Below are 20,203 nucleotides of genomic sequence, written 5' to 3'. Positions count from 1 at the left end.
ACTCAATTTTTTGCTTCTCGGAACCAGTGTAGATGTCAAAATTTTCAAAGAGTCTATGAGCTCATATTTCATGCAATGACATTCCAATGTCTTTCTCTATCATAGATGGAGGTATCCAAAATCTCTTTCCTATCCCAGATGGAGGTATCTATCATATAATCTCATAATAAAATGTATATCTTCACCGGTTCCCAGAATGTGATGATCAATTCACAAAATTACAAGAATACTATTATAAAAAAAACTACCAAAAAACTCCCTAATTTCATGCATTGAATAATAATTCTCAAAATTACTTCACAACAATAATAAAATCAACTAATAATATGAAATCACATAAATAACAACAATTATATAGTAATATAATATTTGTAATGACTAAAACATAACGCAGATACGTTCAAATTGGTCTTAATCCTAAAGGTATATATATGTCAAGAAAACACATTCTTGATAATTCATACCATGGAGGTTTATAAAAAATTGTTTTACTCACCTCTTGAAACAAGAAATTCGTGTCTTCGTTATTCTTCTTCTTCTTTACCAATTGTGTTGAAAAAAATTTGCCGCTTCGTTCTTTTTCTCAATCATTGAATAACCCACTAATACAAAAAAAGATAGTTTATGTGTACGGTTATAAGAGAAGGTATTGTCTACCCTTATATAAGAACGGTACATAATTTAAAATTTGTTTAACCGATTTTTCTTCATCTATTATTTCTATTATATTTAGTTGTAATTATCTTTAATAAATCCAATATATAATTAAACTAACATTTTTTCAAAATACAAATAACAATATAATAGTTTAAAACAATTTAATCTATATTTTTGCTTACTAAAAGATATATTTAGATATCTTTATCTGAATAATTATTGAATTATTTTTAGGATGTTACACCATGGTGATCATTTGTCCTCATATCAAAGTAGCCAAAGATTTCTTATCCAAATCTTAGTGAGAGAACCCTTAGCTTTAATGGACAGTATCGCCGGTAACTCCACCATGAAGTTGATTTGTGACATCTCAAGATCAACATGTGACTTGGTGTAACGAGTTCCTCTTCATACTTGAGATATGAAACCTAACTACAATGACAAAGACAACTAGATTTGAGGTTCAATTGCGACAATGTTGGTGGAATTTTGGGTTGGTGTTAAGTCTGGACATTGGTGGCTATGACTAGGGTTAAGGGTTTCAGGTTTTGGGTTTGGGATTGAGGGTGTGGGGCTTATGATTTGGGATTGATGATTGAGGGTTTTGGAGTTTGGGGTTTGGGATTTAGGGGTTCTTGGGTCTAAGGTTTGAGGTTTTGGATTTAGTATTTAATACAAAAAAAGTTATATTATAATTTATTTATTATTCATATGTTACTCATATTTGAAGGCTCAATCATAATATTTATTGCATTGTCTTTCTTATGAGACATTAGTAGAATATTTAAGTTTATCTTGTACCACATAATGGTTCATGTTAAATAATATCTAACCTAATCAATATTTTTTACTACATAACTTAGATTATTATTCAAAATATTGAATAAGAAAAATATAAATCAAACTAATAAAAAAAACATGATCTTACATCTTTCAAATGTTTATATATGTCAATACTTATAAGACAAAAAAAATGAAATGTAAAATTATAAAAGATAAATATAAATTAAAAAATATAAAAACTTTAATAAAGGAAAAACAATGAGAGAAAATATTAAGTTATGTATGAAAAAATTGTATAACATATTTTTTGAAAAAAACATTGAATTTTTAAAATAGTAAATAATCCACAAATCCATCTCACTTTTTAATAATAATAATAATAATAATAATAATAATAATAGGTAGATAATATAAAGAATAAAAGGATTATCACCAATTAAAATGATTACGTAGTAAAAAATGAATTAAAAACATAATTATTAATTAAGGTAACATAATTATATGTATTCTTATTTTAGTATTTAAATGGATTGATTGATTTGATAAAATTTTATTTTAACAGAACCAGACATAAATTTTAACATTTATTATTTTGAATTTGAACTAATTTGAATTGACTAATTAAATTAAAATCAAATGATATTTAATTAATATTGAATGAATATGAAATTGTTATATGATATTTTTCTTATCGAATAAAATCTTCTTTTATTTTTATAAACACTTTTTTTAAGTGTTTAGGAGAGTTTACGAAATTTATTATAATTTATTCATTCATAAATGATTTTAAACTTATTTCAATAAGTTTTTAAAATAACTTATGAAAATATGTTACTATTATTTGCAAATTGACCTGAAAACAATCCCGCTTGGATTTTCGTGACTCCCTCCAACGCAATACCTAATAATACAATATACCTCGATCTGAAAACAATCTCGTTCCCCCTCACCACACAAAACCCCGTCGTTCCCTTCATTGCGCCAACCGTGGTTCTCAGCAACACCGCCAGCCGCTCTAGAGGTGATGAAAAGGATTGCTGAAGAGGTGATGTCACAGAACCATGAGAAGGCATCTGTTCAACGAAAAAAAAGGGAAAAGTACAGTTGAAGAGGTGATGTCACATTTGGGGTTTGCCTTTTGATGTGAATTTTTAACCTTAAATAACAACTTTGGTTCTTGCTACTCATTGGTTTTTGGTTGCTTGTGATATTAACCTCACTTACTCTCCACTGCAATATCTAGGCCTTTAACCTGTTTTGGATGATATACTTCCCAAGAAGTCCCCTCATGTAGTTGCTAAATGGTTTGATTGTGTGGTTCTTTTTGCCTGCATTTTGTTGTGTCATATCTTCTGTTATCCCCTTGTTCTTGTAGTCAGAACCATCTCAATATGGTTCTTGTGAACAATGTGCCTTTGTTTTTCTGTGTCTGTGATGGACCATAGATGCCCACCTTGCGACTTCTCCATCAATGTAAATTTTTTAGTTGTTGCATATTTTTCCGGTATCTAAGACGTATTTTGAATGCATAGTGCATACCTTTTATGTAATGCATAATAAACTAATGTACGATGCAGCTGACTTTGGGTCCAACCTTTACGATGAAAAGGATATTGAAATGCGTTATATGGGAAAATTATTGTTGCTTGTTTATTTACTTATTTATTTTGTAGATCGAAATATAATGAAAAAGTTACTGGTTGACCGTGGTGCAATTAGATTTGTCTTGGCGGGTGCAAACATAATGTGTCCCGGTCTTACATCTCCTGGGGGTGTTTAGGATGAGGATGTAGGGGCAAAATGCCCTGTGGTACTGTCCTTATATTCTTCCTAAATGATTATAATGCACAATTTTTCTAGTGACTTTATATTAACCTTCATCTCATCATGTATTTATATGATTTCAGGCCATCATGGCTAAAGGAAAACAGCATTCTCTTGCTATTGGCTTTACAAAAATGTCAACAAAAGACATGTAAGAAACTTGTATTATCTCATCTTTTTTATTGGGCAGGAATGTTGAATGAAATAAATATAAATTTTATCACTAATAAACAGAGACTCTGTCAGATATTCCCTCTTTTATTATTTTATTCTCTTCCTAATTCATAAACATGCAAGTAGGGGCATGGTTGGGTCGGGTTGGATTGACTGGAAAATGAGACCAAACTGATTAAAAAGCTTTTGTTTGGGTTTGTTTGGACTTGGCAAATTTTTAAGGACAAACCAAACCAACTCAATCAAACTCAGCTTGGTTCATGTATGATCACGGGGTTGACATATTTTAATATATTTTAAAATAAATATTGTAACAATAAAAATTAGGAAAGAAATAAGATCTACATATTGCAACATACAACCATGTCACCCCTCAGCACAATACCCTCATCTGCTGTTGACCGACACCAACAAGCATCCCACGTTGCTGCTCTCCTTGCATTGTCATCAACTGTGCCATACAACAAAAACTACTTACCTGTTAGATGCACTTGATCGCAAGCCTGAGACTGGTGCATCTCAAGTTCTTGACATCAGCACCGGCCAACTTGTAACCTTTTTTTTATGCTTAGCCAAAATATATAATATATTCATAAAATAGTACCAGAGGTACTGGTCAAACAGATTTTAGAATACAATTCATAGGTAGTTAGCAACAAGCATTGTGATTATGCGAGCTGAAAACTACCATTGATAGATAAAATTACAGAAAAGAAGCCTACATTCCTATGGTCTTGTCCAACAAAAGCCATCTTTGAGATTTGAGGACCACTTGTTGAAGTGAGATGTGAAGTTCTTTTCAAAGCATTTGAGCCATGACCATAGTAAAAACATTACGTCATCCATTATTTTCTGGGCGTTGAATGAGGCATTGGAGAAAATGATGCTGTTTCGGTGCTTCCAAGTAGTGTACGTCAGAGCTAACCACCACTGCTGCCATCTCTTTGCCTGCAATCCTTCGAAAACTCCATGAAAATGCTGAAGAAAATGCTAACTCGGTTGATGTGGGAAAACCCCCACTAGATTCACCCAAGCCATCGATTCCCACCATAGAGGGATAATTTTGCTGCAATGAAAGAATAAATGACTTGCGCTCTCATCCGCCAATCTGCAAAAAGGGCATAAGTAATCCTGTAACTCTACCCGCTTCTTTTTCAAATTGTCTCTGGTTGACAATCTATCTTTGATTAACCTCCAAACAAACATAGCCACTTTTGGTGGTACCTTGAGCTTCCATAATTCCCTGAACCCTCCATCCTGACCCTCTGGTGGTATGCCTTCTCTAATTACTCTATATGCACTCCTAGCTGAATAGCAGCCGCTTGGCTCCACCACCCAAATCCACTGGTCATGCGAATCCGGTCTGATTCTGGTCCCATCAATTTCTTGCAAGAAAGCGACCGCCAGGTCAATCTCGTTATCAAACAATGGTCTCCTCCATTGAAATTGCCACTCCCACCCTTTTTCATTAAAGACTCCTAATTGCTGAATGAGTTGATGTTGCTGAGTCGATATGGTGTACAATCTTGGATACTTTTCTGATAGTTTGGTCTCTCCAATTAACCACCTGTCCTCCCAGAATTTAATCTTGTCTCCGCGCCTAACCTTCCACAAAGTCGATCTGCCCAACTGCTGCCCTTGATGAGTGATTTGATTTATCGTCTTGAGTTCCCTCCACCATAAGGATTCTAAACTAGCCCTTGGGACTGCATCTAGATTCCTCCAACCTCCATACTTTGATTCAAGTATTTTTGTCCAAGTCTCCCCCTGATTCTGGACCAAATCCCATTTCCACTTTCCCAATAAAGATATATTGAACGAGGTGATATCTTTGACTCCCAATCCACCTTCTTCCTTTGGCAAGCAAACCTTATCCCATCGGACCCTATCAATCTTTTTTTGATCAGCTGCACCACCCCATAAAAAATTCCTCTGTAATCTAACTAGCTTGTCAACCACCTGTTTAGAAACCTTGAAAAAAGAGAAAAAATAGATCAGAATGGATGTTAGCACTGAATTTATGGGAGTTACTCTCCCCCCAAAAGACAAATGTCTTTGCTTCCATCTCGCTAATTTTCTCTCACATTTAGTGATTATAGGTTCCCAAGTCTGACATCTTCTAGGATTGGCAATCCAATATGATTGCCTAGATATGAGAACGGGAAAGACATCAAGCTACAATTGAGGTAATTGGAAGCATCATGAGTCCACTGATTCGACAGACCAAAGGCCCTGCAACTACTTTTAGCAAAGTTTATCTTTAGCCCCGATACTAGCTCAAAAGCACGAAGCATTGCTTTGATGGCTCTTACATTCTCCATAGTTGCCTCTCCCAAGAATATAGTATCATCTACATACTGAAGCAGGCTAACTTCAACCTTATTTGAGCCCACTAAAAATCCCCTATAGAGCCCTCTGTCAATAGCCTTTGACATTAATCCGCTCAATCCTTCGGCTGTGATGTTGAATAGGAGAGGTGATAATGGGTCTCCTTGCTTGAGCCCTTTCTGTGGTAAGAACTCAGATGAAGGACTTCTGTTTACCAAGACCGAAATCGAAGTTGATTTTAGACATGCAAGTATCCATTGGATCCACCTCGAGCCAAAGCCCAATCTCCCCATCATATAACTTAAGAACTCTCAGGACATCGAATCAAACGCCTTCTCGTAGTCAACCTTGAAAACAATGCAAGGTTTTTGGCATCTTTTAGCCTCTTCGACTACCTCGTTTGCAATCAACACGCTGTGGAGCATGTGTCTGCCTTTTATGAATGCTGATTGTCGTTCGTTGATGATGCCATGCATTACCTTCTTCAGCCTATTGGCTAACACCTTAGCAAAAATCTTGTAAGTACATCCTATTAGTGAGATAGGCCTGTAATCATTCAGCACCTAAGGGTCTGTTACCTTCGGGATTAGGGCTATAAAAGATGCATTTAAACCTCTCGGGAAGTCTCCGTTAACATGGAACTCATCAAAGAATTTGAGAAAGTCTGATTTGATGACATCCCAGAATTGCTTGATGAATTTAAAGTTAAGCCCATTCGGGCCTGGACCTTTATCACTTTTGCAACTCCATACGGTCCTTTATCTCCTCCTCCTGAAATCGTTCTACTAGCATGTCATTTTGTTGAGAAGTAATGGTTTTGAAACTAATTTCGTCCAGTTTTGGCTTGTCATAGTCAGCTTCCTGAAATCTCTGAGAAAAGAACCTCCTAACTTCCTCTTTAACTGCTGCCAGCTCATCCTTCCACACTCCATTCAGACCATTGGATCTCTGCCTGGAATTTATCAACAAGTGGAAATATCTCGAGTTACAATCTCCTTCCTTAATCCACCTGGATCTGGCCTTCTGTCTCAATACTGACTCATGAGTTTGAGTTGCCTTCCATAATTGTTGTTGAAGCTGTTTTCTAAGAGCCTGTTCATTATCTTCCAACTGCCTGTCTGCTGTTGCTTCTTCCAATATATTTAATTCTTCCTCTATCTTCTTAAATTTGCTGAAGATGTCTCCATATTGATCTCTGTTCCATGTCTTTATCTTCTATTTAAGAGCTTTGATTTTCTCTTTTAGTACATATCCCCCCACCCGCTCTGAGGATTAGCCGACCAACCATTGATAACCACTTTCTTGAAGGATTTATCGGGTAGCTAGCAGTCTAGAATTCTCAATGGTTTTGGGCCCCAATCGACGTTTTTAGATCTGAGCAAGACAGGGCAATGATCCGAGAAATTCCTGACTAGCGCAGATTGAACGGACCCAGGCCATTTGGCAAGCCATTCGGGAGAAACTAGGAATCTATCCAGCTTGCTTTTAGCCGAGCCATTCGGTCTGAACCAAGTGATTTTCTTTCCCACTCAAGGCGCTTCTTCTACCTCCAGCTCCTCGATCCAATTGTTGAATTCCACAATGCTTCCATCCAGCAACCCCCTTTGAGAAGATCCTATTCTCTCTACAGGTGACCTAACATTGTTAAAGTCCCTTAAGATACTCCAATATCCGCTCGGGTTTTGGTTTTTCAACTAAGAGACATTGTCCCATAGGACCCTTTGTTCTTGAATATTGCATGGTGAGTAGATGTTAACAACATGAATAGTTTGCGACTCTTGGCCCCATTTCCCAGACAACAATATGAATCTGGCTCCGACAAATTTGCTCTCCACTGTTGGATCAAGTGGCCTCGGAATAATTAAGAATGGGAGATTGAATTAATTATTAATGTTTCTTGACTAATTAAAATTTTTCCTTCTTAATATTACTAGATTCAATTAGGCTTTATTACTAAGTTATGAGAAAGTAAATAACAGAAACAATAACTTAGACAAAAGTAAAGCGGAAATAAAAAATGCACATCGAAAAAGTAAAGAGTGTAGGGAAGAAGGAAACACAAGATTTATACTGGTTCGGCTACAACCCGTGCCTACGTCCAGTCCCCAAGCAATCCACGGTTTTTGAGATTTCCAATAACCTTATAAAATCCTTTTCAAGCAAAGAGCCACAAAGGATGTCCCCTCCTTTGTGCTCAGTGTAACACCAAGTGGATGTACGCTCCACTTGAACTGATCCATAAGAGATGTACCTTCTCTTGTTCTCAGTATTACAACCCAAGTAGATGTACTCTTTACTTGTACCACAAAGGATGTACGCTCCAATGTGTTAAGACAAAGATATCTCAGGCGATTAGTCATTTGAAATCTTTGTAGGGTGAAACAAAAGATATTTCAGGCGGTTAGTCCTTTGAATTTTTTTGTATAGAGGGAGGAGGAAAGAATCAAAAGAATTCTCAGACGGTTAGTTCTTTGAATTCTTTTGGCAAGAGGGAGAAGGAATGAATCAAAAGAATTCTCAGACGATTAGTTCTTTAAATTCTTTTGGCAAGAGGGAGAAGGAATGAAGAAGAAGAATAACACAAGTTTTTGACCAATGAACTTTTTTTGATAAAGAAAGTATTGAACACAAACTCTTAGAAGAATGTTTTGAATGAATGAAAGAAAGCTCTCTTTGAATGAAATGAATCTGAAAATTCTCTCTTCTAAAATTTGTGTCATGGTCACATATTTATAGTAATTTGATGACTCAAGTTAAAGTTTGTGACTCTTGGCAATTTCTTTAAAACTAGTCACTTTAAAAGTTTTGACTCTTTTGAAAACTAGTCACTTTAAAAGTTATGACTCTTTAAAAAATCTTCAAAAACTAGTCACTTTAAGAATTGTGACTTTTGGTAATTTAATTTTCAAAACAAGTCACTAATAATCGATTACCATTGTAGTGTAATCGATTACACATCAACAGATGTGACTCTTCATGTTTAAATTTAAAAATCAAAACGTTTAGAAACACTGGTAATCGATTATACAAGTTTGAAATTGTTTTATCACAAGTTGTGACTCTTGAAATTTAAAATCTAACGTTTTAAAACATTGGTAATCGATTACATGCTCATGGTAATCGATTACTGCTTTGTAAATCAGTTTGAAAAGAATGTTGGCTACTGGTAATCGATTACTGCTTTCTGGTAATCGAATACCAGAGAGTAAAACTCTTGGTAAAAGATTTTTCTTTGAAAAATTCTTTTGGACAAATTGGGCTATTGAATCTTTTTTTTTGAAAAAATCTTTTTATACTTATCTTAATGCTTTTTTTGAAGTTCTTGTATATCTTGAGTCTTCTCTTGAATCTTCACTTTAATCTTGAATCTTGATTGAACGACTCTTTGATTCTTGATACTTGCTTGACTATTGATTCTTGACTTGAGTCTTTGGCATCATCAAAATAAACTTGAAAAGCATTGCTTCCACATCCACCTTAAGAGATTTCTCATTCCAAACACAGAGAATTCCACCAGCAGAATTGGCTGATGGATATGACTCCCAACTGAATTTGGAGTTGCCCCATAAAGCCTGGCACAATAATTTATTAATACTCTCTATTTTTGTTTCTTGAATGCACAAAAGATCAATATGGTTCTCATTGACCAGCCTTCTGATTGCCGGCCATTTAATTCCCCTCCCTAACCCCCTTATATTGTATGAGATGATGTTCATGGGGTCTGTGCGTAACTCCCTGCCTGGCTACCTGTTCTTCATCTCTATCCTCCATGTCCAAGAGCTGTTGAACAAAATTCCTTTGTGAAGGGCCTGTTGTCAACCCCAGTTCGATGATTATGTTCCATACATTTTCTGCATGAAGATCTTGAGTTTCCGCTTGGTTGTGTTTTTCAAGTTTTTTGGGTGATGGGGACTGATCTGATTGCGTTTGTTGATCAACTGGTCCGCTACTATCCTGAATTTGCAAATTTGGTTCAGTGCCAGGATGCACTGGGCTTGAGATAGCTTGCTTCGTGATGACCCCAGCTTTATGGGCTTTGCTGCTTTTGATACCCCCTTTCTGTGAATATACCAGCCACGAAGTGCTGAGCGCTTATTATGATGATGTTGGGCCTTTTTTGTGAGGAGAAACTACCTTAGGGGGGTGTTAATAGCGTGGCCCAAGTCCATTAATCCCATATCCTCCTTGTCATGTGCCAATGGTATGGATAATTTGAAATTGCCCAGGTCAGCCTCATTCACTTCTCCTTCTTCACCTTCAACGTTCATTGTCCCCTTGCCATTTACATTTTCATGTAAGCTGTCTCGAATGACAGCTAACGCGCTTCCCAAGGTCCCCTTCATCTCTTTTTTTGTGCATCTCTACTACCAGCTCCTCTGCCTCTGCTGTGTTACGCCTCTACATGTGCTGTTTGGAGGTCTGCGCAGTATCCGAGGTTTTGACGACCCATCGAACAATAGCTTTGTCTTTTAATCAATATTTATGCAGAGTGAATCTGCTACAAATAAGGAAAATAAATCTCCCATAATCAGGAAACAAATCTCCCATAAACAGAGATAAAATAAAAACGAAATGCAATAAAAAAGATAAAAACTTCCTAAAAATATCTGATCTGATTTGGTTCAGATTTATTTCCCCTAAATTGAATCCCACAAATCTGGACAGAATCATTACTAGATTTAACAGAACCCCTGCTAAGTTTAGTGCCTACCTCCTATTTGATTTATGTCCCATAACGAACTTTCCACCTGCCCACATTATTTACCACAACTGCATATCCCTATCAAATCCCACCTTCAAAAACTTTCTCTGAAACACCAAAATGTCTCATTTTTCATGAAAACACTCACTGCATCAACCCCTTCCACATTACCCTCATATCCCCCACCTACTCAATTCAAGGACTTATTACCTTTCGCCCTCACACCCCTCACTTAAGAAAAAATAGGCATTTATCTCAAGGTGGAAACACATCAGTAATGGCTCAATTGGGTTAAATCCATACAGCCTCTATGCATATGATTCTGTTTGGATGATTGCTGAGGCACTCAAATTGTTTTTTGATCGGAATGGTACCATTTTATTCTCTAACAATACAAATTTAAGTGGTACGAGATTTCAAGGACACAGGGTGGGAATGAGACTTCAAGTGGCAGAGACCATTGTTTGACAGTGAGATAGATATGGCGGTCTCATTTATACAAGAAGTTGAGGGGTACAAAATCCAGTCTCATATTGGTGATCAGTGGGTGTGGGCGACAGATCCTAGTGGCCAGCATTCGATTAGGAGTGCCTGTAGTGTGCTTAGAGAGGACATATCAGAGGAGGCCCAGGATGGAGAGTTCAAGGAATTATGGAAGCTTAAGGTCCCACCTAAAGTGGCTGTGTTTGCATGGAGGTTACTCAAAGATAGGCTACCAACCAGAGATAACTTGAGAAGGAAGCAAGTTGAGTTACATGAATATCTGTGTCCTTTCTGCAGAACAATGGAGGAGTGCATGTCACCTGTTTTTTCATTGCAGGAAAGTACTTCCAGTATGGTGGGAATCGCTGTCTTGGGTGAATCTGGTGGGTGTCTTCCCACATATCTTTGTTTTTTATTTTTTTGTTTAAAAGTTTGTTCTAAGCTTTGTAAAGTACAAGTCTTATGCTGTCTCCACTTTCACTTTCTGGTTGTTGTTATTATGGTGCTCGTTCTATATGTCAAATGATGCCCAATTAGTATTTTGTCCATATAACTACATCAATAATCCAGTCATTTGAGTACCAATGGAAGTGGATATTAAAGGAGGCATGGTTATTCTTGACGAAGCTTAGTGAGTTGCTCTTCTCTTTCTATTTAGTTGGCAAGTCAATGAAACAGTTCTAAAAGTCCAGTTAAATTGAACTTGCTTTATTTTATTTTAAAAAAATAATATATGGATTCTGGATGTCTTTCACAAACCATCAGTTGTATACTATCCAACGTAGAGCTGAATGACAAATTTGTATAGTTTGGTAATAGTTTATTCCTTTTTTTTTGTGAAATGATCCTCACATGCTTACACTTTGCAGCAATATGGAGGACATTGCTCGGGATGCTGGCAGTGTGGATATCGAAGATGTTTTGTATAGTAAGTTATGAACCTTACAACTTTTATTTTCACTGTCTCTAATTATTATAGCTTTTATTTTCATTGTTACTAATAATGATGCTTAACTATATAGTCATACCTTTGAAAGAACTACAAATGGAGCTCCAACAACTCTGCTCTATTAATGCCTGCAATTTACCAACCACTATATGAAATGGCCCAGGTAATAGGATTGTATATTGGGTTTGAAATGTTTGACTTATGAGTTTATCCTCAGTGATTGTATATCTTTAATGAGTGCGGCACTTGTGATTTTCAGCACTATGTCGTGGAAAGTTAAGGATTTTGTCATTCTTTATGCCTCTTTTGAATATTAATTTGTGAAGCATTTTTCATTTTTGTAATTTGGATGTTGAGGCTCTAGAATGTTCTAGTAATAGGGTTTAGGGTAAAACAAGCTAGAAAATGTAATTTTCAGCACTGTCCAGGAAATTTAAGGATTGTAATTCTTTATGCCTCATTTTATTATTAATTTGTGAATGCTTTTTTCATTTTTGTAATTTGGATGTTGAGGCTTCATAATTTTCTAGTAATAGGGTTTAGGGTTTAGGGGTTAGATGGGTTTTCTTTGTCATTATATGGGTTTTCTTTGTCATTATAAGTAATTAATATAATTAAGTTAAACAAAGTGTTGATTTTTAACCGCCACAATCTATTTTAAGAAAATTTTCAAAATTTTATATCATGCTTCATCTCTACAACAAGCAATCGATTGAGATTCAATTCATAAAAAATCTCAAAATAATTAGATTTTTAAAATTTCATAAATAGATAAAGATTCTCATCAAATAATGAAATTTTCAGCCACACGTAGTAGATCATCCATATATCCTGAACCCACAGATAGTAGAACAAAGTGAGCATAATAGACTCATTATGATCACTGTAAGATGGACAATGAAAATCTCCAAGTCTAGCTCCCACATTCTTTCTCATAAGATTATCCCCATTAAGAAGTATATTCCTCGTAAGCCTCCAAGAAAAATATTGATCTTTGGTGGGACTTTGAGCTTCCAAGTTTGGACCAAAATATCATCACTGGAAGATCCAAACTTTTGTTCAACTAAAGCCAAGTATTGGCTCTAATCGAAAAAAATCCCAGTTTGGTCCAAAACCCAATTCCATGAATCTGACCTATCCTTTTCTAAAGATACACCTCTCACTAACACCACAAGCCTATCTACCATTTCCTCTTCTCACACAAACCACTCCCTCCTTCATGAGAAATCCCACCTCCACACTCCCTCAAACCACACACGATACATACTCCTCTTTTTGTGAAGAATTCAAATATAATCTAGGAATTTTATTTACCAAGCTTGATCTCCCACCCAAATATCACTCCAAAATTTAGTGTTGTCCCCCCTTCGTACTTTCCTTCTCACCATATCATCAAACCATTTTAAATTACAACACCCTCCACAAATTTTACACAAATCTCTCCGCCAGAATGAAGCATGTTGAGTTGCTTCCTCCCTCTTAAGCCTCTTCCACCTTCCATATTTTGTAACTAATACCTCACTTTGCACCCCTCCTTTCTCACTCAAAAATCCCATCTCCACTTAGCCAAAAAAGCCTCATTGAAGAGGAAAATATGTTTTATTCCAAGACCTCCCATGTTTTTAATCCACAAATTGATATCACATTTTTGAATAATAATAATAATAATAATAATAATAATAATAATAATAATAATAATAATAAAAGAATTGTCAATAATTAGAATAATTACCTACAATATAATGAATTAAAAACATAATTATTAATTAAAGTAACATAATTATATGTATTTTTATTTTAGTATTTAAATGGATTGATTGATTCGATTAAATTTTATTTTAAAAGAATCAAAAATAAATCATAACATTTATTATTTTAAATTTGAACTACTTTGAATTAACTAGTTAAAGTAAAATCAATGACATTTAATTAATATTGAATGAATATGGAGTTATTATACTCATTGATGAAATCTTCTTTTATATATACATAGTAGAATGGTAAATTATTTTCAAAAAGTGTTTAAGAGAGTTTACAAAAATTATTATAATTTATTTATTTATAAAAAGTTTTAAATTATTTCAATAAGCTTTTTAAAATAACTTATGAAAATGTTTTATTGTTATTTGTAAATTGAAAACAATCCGCTTTCATTTTCATGACTCCCTCCAACGACACTACCTTATACAATATTCGGCTTCTGCTTTCTCTCCCTCTGCATCTTTGTTTTTCGTACCATATGCCTCTGTCGGCAAGTTTCTTCAAAGGATTCCACGATGCCAGATTTGGTGAACCTATCTCTCTCCGCGGCTCTCAAACTCTTTCACTGCTCCTCCGATGATGCCCTTGACGTTCCTGTCAAATCCCTAACCAATGGCTTCGGTTCCGAACCTGCCTTCGAACCTCGGGTTTTGAAGCGCACTCGTGGCTCCCTGGATCGGGTCAAGAAACCCCCCACCGCCGATAAGGCCTTCCAAGATCGCCTCAAAGATCCTTTTCTAGTTGGCGCTCCCAAGATGGTATTTTTTTAACAATCTTTAAATTACTGATTAATGGATTCGGCATGTAATTGACTGTTTTTGTTTTAACTGATAATGGATTTCATTTAATTTTTTGTTATGTGTCTGGGTTGAGGGTGAATGTTGTTTTGTTGCCATTTTATTTACCTGGAGATGATGAGCTCTTGTGTTCTGTTTGAGGAAGTGACGCGTGTTACCATTCTGAATGTGCAAAAGAAGCTGTTGGGTCTTCCACTCTGAAAAGATTCAAGTGTCCACTACATGTAGGTTTTTAGTGACATGACCCTCACTTCCTTAATGCACTGATTTGCCTTTGCACATGAATTTACATGTATTGGCTCCTACTTTATACACGGTCTTAAAATTAAAACCGCATTTCATGGGCAGCTCATATATTAGTAGTATTGTTGTGCTCTATTATGTGAATTATGGTTTCCTTTTGATTAATGCAATTTATAGAAGATTAATTGGATACTTAATGTATCATTTAGCTTATATTTAAAACAGGGAGCGAATGTTAGATTATTTGTGTCATTTGATGAACTTGGGGTGGTATGAACACATGTGAAAGCAGAGATCGATCACAAGTTCTAAACTTTTTATGTGTGTAAAACTTATGAATAATTCTCACTTAGCAAGAGCTTATTGAATCAAGCTATTTACCCAACACCCAACAACGTCCACACTCCACAGTCTTTTTTGTTTATTTTGTCCTCCTTGTCTTGCCATATTCATATTATGTCCTTCAATGAACAGGTATGCTTCATTTGCAAGAAAAAGAAGCAGTTTTGGTGTGTTAGGTGTAAAGTAGCTTTCCATAGTAAATGTGCAGCATGGTCAGATTCAGTGTTGCAACTAAAAGATCATCCTGGGCATACTGTTTGCTGGAGGCATCCTTATGATTGGCACTTGGATTGGAAGGTCAATTTTTTCTTTTCACCATAATGTTTTACTGTTATTGTTTATTGATTATACTGCAAATTGCTGTATGCCCTTCCATTAGATTCCCACCCTCATTCAAATTCAGTTATTTGTTGTGCTTGGGATATCTATTTTTTGTTTCTTTCTTTACCTTGTGATGTCTTTCCTTTTATAAGCTTATTTGATGATGTTTGATGTTTACATCGACTTAGTTGTCACATCTGCAATATACTTCATAAGGTTTTACTGCTTCTAATTGGATTGATATATTTGTAGAATATTTCTCACTAGATTTAGGTATCTCTTTTCAAAGTTTTATTTTTTGATTGGTATTTTTCATTGATTAGGTTGGCTGACAGGAATGTTGTATTTGTTGGATGAGTAGCCTGATGCTTCGACAAGTGACATTTCTGTAAGGCTTATGAAAAATGTTTTACATCTACTGAACTTATGTATATATCTTGTGCCGACCCTTTGCTATATATTTGGCATTATGGATATCTGTTGTAAAATGAATATTATATAGCATGTTTGAGAAAGAAAGGAACTTGTAATATTAAATTAATACAAATTCTGAAGGACTCTGTATTACAACGACTTTGATTGCTCATCATATATACTGGTTCCTTGTATGTTTGAGTGAGTCAAACCAGCTATTTACATAAGACTTTTTGTAATTTTGTTAATATCAATTTTGAAAGATTTCTTACCCCACCTTTTTCCAGGAAGTATTTTGTCAATTGCCTCTTCCATTTATCAGTGAAGAATTTAAGATTGACTTCATTTGGAAAGACATGGACGCTAAGATGGAGCAGCCACTACCATAGTACACATCAGATGCAATATCCTACATGTTTTCTTGTTATCTTGTGAAACTACCATATTTAATAAAATTAAAATTAGTGTAGCCCTTTTAGAATGCTAAGTAAAAGAACTTTAACCTTCAAAAATTACATCTTAAAAATTTAATTAAAAAAATATCACATAGGTCCGTAATCATTCAAACCTAATTCTAGATGAAAAACTAGAAAATTATAATTTTATAGGGGGTGAAAAATATACAAAAAATGATAAAAAATAAATTTGAACTGTAGTAATTTTAGAAGGATGAAAAAATATTTCAGCATTTTATTTATAAAATAAAATCACAAAAAATGAATAAATAAAGTCAATATCTCAACTATATGTGAATTTAATATATATATATATATATATATATATATATATATATATATATATATATATATATTTATAAGTAACTATAAAAAATCTTTAAATATTTAAAGTAAGAAAAATATTTTTTAAAAAAATGTGTAAAAATATTCATAATGGTTGGTTAACTATTTCAAATAATATGGATGTTAACTACACTTCATCTATAAGACACTTTTTTTAACATTCTCTTTACAATTATTAAAATTTATTGAAAATTAATAATTTTGATAAGACCTAACCTTACTAATATTTTTTGTACAATTTAAAAATTAATAATATATGAATAACAATTAGGATGGATATGAATTCCCTTTTTTCACATATTTCTCCATGGGTTGATATAGTTGACAACACGTTTTGTGAGATTGTCATTCTTTTAATGTTTGTTTGTCTTGATCCTTTTGTAGGCTTAATTTGGGTTATTTGGTGTTGTTGTTCCAAGGTTTGAAGATGTTTATTTGGGGCGTTGAGGATCTTTATCCTTTGTTTGTCATATTAACATTGTTGTGTTCTCAAAGAAAATGGAAAGCTACTTTCCGGACTTGATCAAGATTTAATTTTTGAAAACTAATTTGCTTTATTTGTTGTGTATTGTTCAAGTCACTGTTCTCTCTCTTTGCATATTTTCTTTCTCTCTATCTCTAATGGTATTTTAACCTATAATTATATAATTTTGTTATTTTGTTTTCCTGTTTGTTCTCTATTTTATCAAGAGTTCCGTCTGCTAAGTTACTTAAGTTGAAGGGCCGAAAACTTGAAACATGATTGTTTAACAGTTGTCTCGTATAATAATCTTTGCAGCTTCTTTATATCAAGATTTTTGTCTTAAAAAAGTGGAAGTACATAAAGATGCCTGATGCTTTGAAAAGGTGGTTATCGTGGCGCATGGTTTAGATGCAAGGTATAAATTCTTCCTTCTCTAAATTTGTTTTATTGTGATAACATGCAAAGCATAGGAACCTAAATAAGAAAAGAATTTTTGGATCGGCATTGGCTTTTTATGAGACACTTTTATCAAATGTGCATTAGTAAAAAGTAAAAACCAATTATTTGTGGTTCTTTCTATCAATTGTTAAATTGCAACCATTTTATAACAATATACTATAATATGGTTATGACATTGTGTAATTCTCATGGCTGCTGCAATGATAGCAAGAGGTATGGTGGGGAAAAGCAGTACTTATTCTTTTTTTTTAACACAACAGATTCTGATTGTTCAGACTTCAGTGACTATTCCCTTGCATTGAGTGTTCTTTAAATGTGGTTACTACAAGTGTTCTTATATCTTTCGCAAACTCAAACCCATGACTTGAATAAGATATCTTTGATTGAACACTTCTACCAAATTTTGTGACAGACTCTGCTGTGAACAAACTATTTTGGTTTTCTTTGGTAGCCTGTCTATTTAGAGTCTCATTCTTTGTTTTCTTCTTTTTCTCCAATTATTTCATCTGTTTCCTTGTTTGTTCTCTCTATTTTTTTTATATTCTGTAAGAGATACTCATTCCTTTGTTTTTTGTGTTTATCAATTCCTATGTGTTCTAAGTCTCTACTTCTCTTTGTTCTCTGTTCTGTTCTTTTTTATTCAGGATTAGTCGTTCTCTGAAAGGGTTTGGGGTTGAGGGTTTCGGGTTAAATTTATAATTTTCACACAATTATTAAAGAGTAAGATATATCTTTGTTCACAGGGAGATTTTTATTAAGTTTCCGGTATATTTTGATTTTTTTTAAGAGAATAGTTTTTTAGTAGGAAGAAGACCTTTTTTGGTGAATATTAACACCTTTATAATTACTACTTCCATCAAATAATAATTATCTATAAAAGCTACACCAGTTAAACTCAATCATAATTTAGTTCTTAAAAAAGAAAAGGTTTGTATTATGATATAAACTGACCCATGAACTTTCTTATAGCTCTGGACCATGGTTATGGGTTAATAAACCTTTGATTTTTGTGAATGATCAATTCATGTAAATATTCATTTCTTGTTTGTGCAAGCTCCCTGCTGTTTTATTTTTTTCCCTAAGAAAAAGTAGTACATGTTGCAATTAAAATGCTTTTCTTTACCCCTGTTGTCTTGTTTTATAGCCTCATATCAATCCGTATATTGATCCTCCTTTTATTTTATAACTCATTTTTGCGTTTTATATGTGTGTTCTTTTGATGCTGATCGCCTTCAAAAGGTCTTGCAATGTGTGAATGAGGTGCATTCTCTTTGTAGTGTGCTTGGGTTGGATTTTGGTCAGACCGTGGGTGATGTTCACCGAAGTTTGCATGGGACTCAGGTGGAACAGTCGACAAATATTAGCAATAGCACATTGGAAGGTCTAGAGCAGGCCATTCTCAAGTTAAAAATAGAAAGGAAAACTAGAATTTCAGAAGGTGATTTTTCTGCAGCATACTTAATTGCTTTTCGTTTGATTGGTTGTTGTAATTTCTTCCCTTCCTTTAAAAGTACACTATTTTTAAAAATGCAGCTGAAGGATGTTGTAGCAAAACTATTTGAACTTTGGAATTTGATGGACTCTTCAAAAGAAGAGAGAAACTGTTTTATGAAGATTACTTCTATTGTTGAAACCTGAGAATCAGAAATCACTGAACGAGGTGTTCTTTCAACAGAAATGATAGAGAAGGTCTGGAAGCTTCTTTCAGTTCCCTCTACCTTTGTTATTATTATTTTTTCATTCTTTGCAATTTATTCTGTGGAGATGGAGCTCCTAGACTGAAAATTCCTTTTTTAGGATTTAGCAGAAGTGGACAGGCTTGCCAAACTAAAAGCAAGCAGAATGAAAGAACTTGTTTTTAAGAAGAGGTCAGAGTTAGAGGAAATATGCAGATTGACTCATATTGAACCAGATCCAAGTGTTGTGGCCGAGAAAGCTAGTGCATTAATAGATTCTGGTATGTTCGTGTGCATTAATAGATTATTTACCTATAACCTCCTCGTAGCTTATGTTTCAGAACGGCTTTCTTCTGCTACATACTTTTGTTTTTCAAAGCTTTTAAGAAGCTAACAAAAATAAGGGATTATTTCTCTTAAACAAGTTGAGCCAAACACATATTTAGTACTTCTTTAAATCTTTTTTTTTCTTTTCAAGATTTACCTGGAAATGATCTGAGTATCTGACATTATGCAATGGTACTGCTTTTTGTATAGGATTGGTGGATCCTTTTGAGCTATTAGCCAAAATCGAAGAACAAATCATTAAGGCAAAAGATGAAGTTTTGAGTAGAAAAGAAGTAACAGATAGGATTGATAAGTGGTTTGCTGCATGTGAAGAGGAGAATTGGCTTGACAAATATAATCAAGTAAGCCAGAAATTATATTTTATCATTTGTATAGCTTCATAATCACGCTGGTAGGACACATGCCTCTTTGTTTTTAGATCTCTTTATTTTCTTGCCCAAACTATTGTACTTTTATTGGAAGTTTCAAATGATATTGAATACATTGTATTTTTCATTTAAAAAAAGGGAGATTCTTGCATGGATTAATCAAAAGATCACTTGCACCAGTACACCATAAAAAGTTGCATGTCAGATGAACTGAAGTGGACTACACCATAAAAAATTGCATGTCAGATGAATTGAAGTGAAAGTTGATGTAAAAATAGTGTGGAAAAGTGAATCCAAATATATCAAGATAT

At 34.3% G+C, this 20,203-nt stretch overlaps 2 protein-coding genes across 6 annotated transcripts in view; both read left to right on the top strand.

Annotated features, from left to right (window-relative positions):
- The first annotated feature begins 2,300 nt into the window (after nt 1-2,300).
- LOC114388423 lies at nt 2,301-12,389 on the top strand. Of its 5 annotated transcripts, none has more exons than XR_003661488.1 (6): nt 2,301-2,552; nt 3,160-3,250; nt 3,348-3,415; nt 10,873-11,582; nt 11,821-11,879; nt 11,974-12,384. XR_003661488.1 is itself a non-coding variant. In XM_028348912.1 (5 exons), the coding sequence occupies exons 1-4, from the start codon at nt 2,502-2,504 to the stop codon at nt 12,051-12,053; spliced, it is 258 nt and encodes an 85-aa protein (XP_028204713.1). In that variant the 5' UTR covers nt 2,301-2,501; the 3' UTR covers nt 12,054-12,063; nt 12,160-12,389. The 5 variants fall into 5 exon arrangements, 3 of the variants coding, with proteins under 3 accessions (XP_028204713.1, XP_028204711.1, XP_028204712.1); XR_003661487.1 differs by having other exon boundaries at nt 2,301-3,250; nt 10,873-11,334; nt 11,489-11,582; XM_028348912.1 differs by lacking the exons at nt 3,160-3,250; nt 10,873-11,582 and having other exon boundaries at nt 11,974-12,063; nt 12,160-12,389.
- A 1,644-nt stretch (nt 12,390-14,033) lies between these two features.
- Nucleotides 14,034-20,203, top strand: part of LOC114388422 (65-kDa microtubule-associated protein 6-like) — a 6,919-nt gene continuing 749 nt past the window's right edge. Inside the window, exons 1-9 of the mRNA XM_028348908.1 lie at nt 14,034-14,419; nt 14,604-14,682; nt 15,176-15,340; nt 15,688-15,752; nt 17,357-17,456; nt 18,778-18,938; nt 19,034-19,189; nt 19,298-19,457; nt 19,714-19,865. Of these exons, the coding sequence (XP_028204709.1) occupies nt 19,178-19,189; nt 19,298-19,457; nt 19,714-19,865 (324 nt within the window). The 5' untranslated portion in view covers nt 14,034-14,419; nt 14,604-14,682; nt 15,176-15,340; ... (2 more) ...; nt 18,778-18,938; nt 19,034-19,177. The remainder of the gene's footprint in view (nt 14,420-14,603; nt 14,683-15,175; nt 15,341-15,687; nt 15,753-17,356; nt 17,457-18,777; nt 18,939-19,033; nt 19,190-19,297; nt 19,458-19,713; nt 19,866-20,203) is intronic.

Source organism: Glycine soja, chromosome 15 (genome assembly GCF_004193775.1).
Source record: "Glycine soja cultivar W05 chromosome 15, ASM419377v2, whole genome shotgun sequence".
NCBI lineage: Eukaryota > Viridiplantae > Streptophyta > Magnoliopsida > Fabales > Fabaceae > Glycine > Glycine soja.
Note: the sequence above shows the minus strand (reverse complement) of the source record. Positions and strands in the feature narration are given on the sequence as shown.